This window comes from Pyxicephalus adspersus, chromosome 3, assembly GCF_032062135.1.
Source record: "Pyxicephalus adspersus chromosome 3, UCB_Pads_2.0, whole genome shotgun sequence".
NCBI lineage: Eukaryota > Metazoa > Chordata > Amphibia > Anura > Pyxicephalidae > Pyxicephalus > Pyxicephalus adspersus.
Window position 1 is genome coordinate 118,532,190 of NC_092860.1, and position 6,068 is coordinate 118,538,257.

Below are 6,068 nucleotides of genomic sequence, written 5' to 3' on the forward strand. Positions count from 1 at the left end.
ACCTTATGGTGACATGTACCACGTTGGCATACAAAGTCTAAAGCCTGCTATGTGAAGATAAAACCTATACAAAGAAAAAGACTATCTATAAAGAAAATTGTTTGACAAAACGTTCTAACAAAGAACATTTTACATAGCAATCAGCCGTGTAAAGATATCAGGAGACATTCTTCCTACCGTTCGAATTGCTGTTGGTATTCCTGACTCATCAACTGGTCCAATCCCAGGATAGTGTGGAGCTTTAATGACTGTGACTTTCTTCTCCTCCTCAGAGATCCTGCAGATCGGTATAGTGCTGCTGCTTCGGCTAATTTCTGACTGATACAGCTGGGAGTAGGAGTCTGCAGAATCTACATAGACAACAAAAACATGACTCAAATATTTGTCTTGCTACTTTTTAAAAGGATGTGATGTAAATTAGCATAAAATATTATATTTACAAATGTGGACAAAATTATTGATACCCCTCCAAAAATTGTCCAATTGTCCCTGACAACTTAAAACTGACAAAGATTATTGGCACCCATAATTGTATATTATTTATATTTTATATAATATGTTCAGTATATTATCATATATTTATTATTTAGCAAAAACCAGACTTTTGCTTTAGAGTTTTGATTAAATAGAATATTTAAATACAGATACAAAGACGATCAGACCTTTAACCTAATATTTTGTTGCTTTACTTTTTGAAGTGATTACTGCACACAAGCAATAACTGTGAACAAAATGAACAATAAATGAACAATCGCTCATTGAGACTTGACATGTGCCAATTCTAGGCTGCATCTTTTATTTCGTTCTATAAAAGTTCAAAAGGATTCAAACCAAAGCTCATAAACGGTCACTTAAAAATAGCCTAATGTTTTCGTTTTAGCCATCTTTTAGTGCTTATAGCGTTGAGTCTTGGGTTATTATTCTATTGTAGCATCCATGACCTGCAACGGAGAGTTTACAATACTAGGAGGTACTTTTCTCTGTAACATGTCTTGATAGTCTTGAGATTTCATTGTTCTTTACAAAGACTCAAGCACCTAGTGTCAGACCCAGAAAAGCAGTTTCAAAACCGAGCCTTCTCCATGTTAAACAGTTGGTGAAAAAAGCTCCAGTTTTGTTGTATCCATCCAAAGAACATTCTCTCAAGAGCAGTGTATTTTAGCAAATTTAAGTCTGGCTTTTTTATGTCTTTTTTTGTCATTTCAACATTGGAGTGTCCCTGGGTCTTCCCTGACCTTGGAGTTCTCTTTGTATTTCTTTGGTAACTCTCCATGGCATTTTGTCTATCACTCTATAATGCTGCCCATTCTGGAGTCAAATTTCCTCTTTCAGCCATGTGGGCAGGGGGGTTGGCTACAGGGACATGAACACTAAATTTATTTACAGGAACATAAAGCTCTTTGGAGATGGTCATATACCTAGTAACATCATAGTCTATCATTTTCTTTCTGATCTCCTCAGACGACTTTTTCTGGTCCATGGGCAGTGTGGGACGCACGATAACTGAGTCCTTTTTTCTATTTAAATTAGCTGAATAACTGTATGCATGATTGGAAGTGTAATGCTAATTAAAGGAAACAGCTAGTTAAAAAAAAGAATATCATTGTAGAACAAACAATATTTTCTTTCTTTTCATACTTTTTTTGCTTTACTTATCATACATAATACATATCAAGATATACATGGGACATATTGTGTAATATAATATTGCTTTTTCTTTATCCATTTTTCAGGCATAAAGCACTTTTACAGAGAGCTGTAAAGGTACTAACAAATCCTTGACTGATTTATGCTGAAAGATTCAGTTGTAGTACTATTTTCATAGTGAAATCAGCAAAAACACGTTGATATGGATATAGTGGGGTATGGTGACAACCTGTTTCCTTGTTAAGGAGGATTTTCACTGCACACTTGAAAAATTGCATTGTACCTTATATATTATTGGTTATTAGTATTGGTATACCTAATAGTGCCTGATTATGAAATTAAAATTTGCAATCAGGCTGGTTCATCATTGCAGAAGGGACAGGGGATATCCCTTCTATAATACAATTCACTAACCTGTCTGATCACTTTCTTCCTATTTAAAAAAAACACATTCACAGCTCAGCATATGATGCTGGGATATGGCAGAGGAGTTACAACATGCTGGCTTGGCCAAAAGAAATTTGCCTAATGTTTACAACACTCACAGCATATATTAATTACTGTTATTAGATGCTAACTAATATAATTATTTAACTGAGCATAGTTTATAAAACTGATAGAAAATAATACAATTCTTATGATTCCACTATATAACATTGCATAGCTAAATATGTGATACAAATACTAATAACAATATTTACTTTTTCCCTCTAAGATACCCATAGCAAAATGTTTTGTTACAGCCAAACATTAAAAGAACATAAAGGTTTCCCATCATTCATTACCCTGAACAGTCACACAACATCCTCCTACATTACAATGGAACATTTCATTTTTCAGCTCACGAATATAAAAGGTTATACAAATTAGGGTGGGCCCCAGAGGCCATTGAAAAGCACCGTCAAGAACAATAATTGTCTCAAACCGCACAAGCAGTAGGCAATTGTCTAATTTTGGCAGAATATCAGAGGTCTCTTTTGTTTCAGAGACTCTTCTTCCTGGTTATATTAAAATTAGCCACATTCCTCACACAGCCGAAAAGACACATTCACAATGCAGCAAAGGCGCCTCTTTACACTTTTTCACCTTATTTTCAATCCATAATTGCAACTGCTGCTCCTTATTACAAGCTTTGCTTGACATCAGGCTGGTAGGCTTAACACATAGGTTTACAAGCTTTTTTTGGGTCAAAGCTACTTTTTCAAGGATTGATTCAATAGCGGCCCCCCTTGGGTAAACTATACTATACTATATATTGATAAACAAGGACAGATTTTTAAAATTATTTTATTAGAAGATATTAACAATATTAGTGTATTACTCAAAATATAATAAATTAGAAAAATTAATATTATATAATTAGTGAGATAAGCTTGGTGCCAGAGGCCAGCTATGTGTAACAAGCACCCCGCCAGCCGCTCACTCCCTCGCACAGAAGTGTCTGCAGAACGGCGGCAGTGAGCGGTACTGAGCGTCTCCCCCTAAGCAGGGTTCCATGCCATGACTAAGGGGTAACCGCAGTGCCACCTCACCGCCAGTATGAAAGCAGCCTTAAAGTTTGGTGAGCAGGCAAATTTAAAATTGAGGCACCACAGCGCACAGACAATTGATTGGCAGTACCCTAATGCTCAATGCCATGGAAGTGGCCCCCAGGGGTCCCTAATTTGCAAACTCAATTTGGGGACCCTGGTCTTGAAATAGCCAGTCAGCATAATTTGTACTTTATATAGAGGGGTAGAGTACCCTTTGTTTTTTTTTTGTTTCATAAAATCCTTTTTTTTTAATTAAGTTTAGTATCAGCTCTCATGGTCCCCCTGTGTAGCTTGAAAAGTTCACATATCTACAACAATAAGTGTGGGAGATATGAAGGTTTATACACTGGGGGTAATGACAGCAGCATGGACACAGACACAGCTCTCATGATGCTGGTGGTGTAAGAGGCGTGGGATAATCTCACAGTGCAAAGTGGGCTAGAGCAACACAGCTGATCTCTGAGGTCTATAAAAGACTCACACTGAAGCACAATCCCATTGAAAAAGATAGGAGATGTGCGCCAGAGCATACACAACTGATTGTGACGTCATTGTACACCCCAATCAGTTTGTAGCATACATTCCAAGGGTAGGATTATCTCATAGGACATGTTTGACATCCTGCCCCTTCGATGACAGTGCACTATTGAGCAGCCCATATGCAAATGCTGGGCGTCCCAATGATCCACAGTGTAGAATAACTCGTACGATCTACATAGCTACCAGTAATATTCTCATTCACACTTGTCAATCAATCAATCAATCGTATTTGTACTAAGCTAAATAATGACTGAAATAATACTTAAGTACTTCCTCAATCAAAGTTTTTACAACCTGGTGCAGTGCTCAACCCAGAAATTTTTTTAAGCTGGGTGGGAAGACATTTTAGGTGGGTGGCAGCCCCTATATTGTGACCAAACTCTTTGGTAACCACCCAAAAACAACCGGGTGGGTGCTGAAAAGTGCCGGGTGGTGCGCCCAGCTAAAAGTGCCTGGGGAGAACCCTGTGGTGTGTGGTTAGAAAACCAAACTAAATAGAAATTAAATTATTAGGAATTTTACCTATGGGATATAAAAGAAGCAAAACCTTAGATTTATGCAGAGTTTAATACAAATATTAAGCACTGCATGACATATATTTAAATACAATTTTTTTACATCATGCACATCTAAAACTACCAAACAGAAACATAAAAATATTTTAAAGAAGGCTACACAAACTCTTCACACTTCATTTTTTTTTAAATTTTGGGTAGAATTAGGCATGCCTATCAGTACGTCTTGAAAGCTGATTTGTCAGTGAATATAATTAGACTATTGTCAGTGTAGGTGTTTGTTTTCATAGAGGTGTGTTGTGGAGATGCGTTAGAATGCCATCACAGAGTGTTACTGCAATGCAATGGTTTGTAAAGCCCTAAATGTATACTTGGAGTGGATAAAAGATGGTGGGATGTTGGGGGCTGAACAGTTCTGTCTCCCCGAAACCACAGACTTTGCCCCTCTTAGCTGGATAAACCACTGGTGATTTCAAATAAAAAAGCTTGGGACTCTTCACACCAAAACTGGGCATAAAATTACAAATATACCTGGCTGACTACAGATCACCTCTAAAGCTTGATGTTGCCTGGTATAAAGATCTTACAAACTTCCAGGCTAGACCTAAACAGATGAGGGTTAGCTTTAAACTAAACCTTACGGTCTATAAAAAACCTAGTAGGAGGCAGTGTCACAGATGTGGTAAAGGGTGCCATCAAATAGTTTATGTCTTACTACATATAGTCGACTCTCCATAAGAATATATAAAAAATCCAGTTCAAGCGAGTTCAGGAGTCATTGCTGCAATTAAGCCAGAGTAAAGAAATATTATGAAGATTGTACATGAAGAATTATATTGATACCAAGTTTACATGGTATACATTTTCACCATGCAAAATAATGGTAAAATTTGATAATGACCTACCCAATGTTCTGTTCTGTTGCATGGAGTTAAGCGGGGGTGTAAAGGGATATGTTGGAGAGAACGGTCTCTGAAAGTGACTCATTGGACTGGATGGGCTGCCTGAATTCCCATTAACTGTGACTGGAGTCTGTAAAAAAGACATTAGGAAATCAGTATACTTAACATTAAATCTGATGTGATAAATGACAATACACAGCAGCACAGAAAACACCAGGGTTAAACCTAAAGCAACAATACATTATATAAAGAAATACATTTCTGTACAAAAAAATCACAGCAACTGTCATTCAGTTATACATTAGCCCAAATTATCACTACAAAGGCTGCATATGTGGGTTAGTGTGTTACAATTCAAAAGACGGAATCACAGTTTGTTATATTCACAACACATGCAGTCATTTCCTTCCTGACTTGCGGTGCTATATAAGGGTTGCACTTTACTGTTTCATTTCACAATGTAAGCCAGATGACTTACTGAAAAATAAAAAAAAACTATGAATGGCTGAAATCTATTCCCAGGAGCTGTTAGGTATTCTAGTCATAATTGATGTTAAAAATAATAATAATGGCTTAAAAGCTTTTATAAAAATGAAAAAAAAAAAATAGATTTAAAAGAAACTACACAGCACTCCCAACAAACCTATAGCAGTAAAAGAAAATATTAGGAGGGTGTAGTTTGTTTTAAGATTCTCCAAGGGATACCCAGGTATTGTTAAACATCAGTTTGATCCCTGTGTCAAAATACATATTCTGCTGTTATTTGAAATACATTTACCAGATCTGGGAACAATGTTTTTCTTGACAACTGATAATATCCCTGCAGACTGCAAACAATTAAGTACAGTGGCAGGCTAGGTCGTACTGCAATTGCTTGGTGTTCTCACAGCTGTTACAGTGCTTATTGCTATAGAATACTGTTATGAGAATCA

At 36.7% G+C, this 6,068-nt stretch overlaps 1 protein-coding gene across 1 annotated transcript in view; it reads right to left on the bottom strand.

The window, feature by feature from the left end:
* Positions 1–6,068, bottom strand: part of SORBS2 (sorbin and SH3 domain containing 2) — a 145,619-nt gene that overhangs the window by 37,029 nt on the left and 102,522 nt on the right. The window contains exons 9-10 of the mRNA XM_072406851.1: positions 5,140–5,266; positions 178–350 (exon numbers count right to left, since the gene is read on the bottom strand). Of these exons, the coding sequence (XP_072262952.1) occupies positions 178–350; positions 5,140–5,266 (300 nt within the window). The remainder of the gene's footprint in view (positions 1–177; positions 351–5,139; positions 5,267–6,068) is intronic.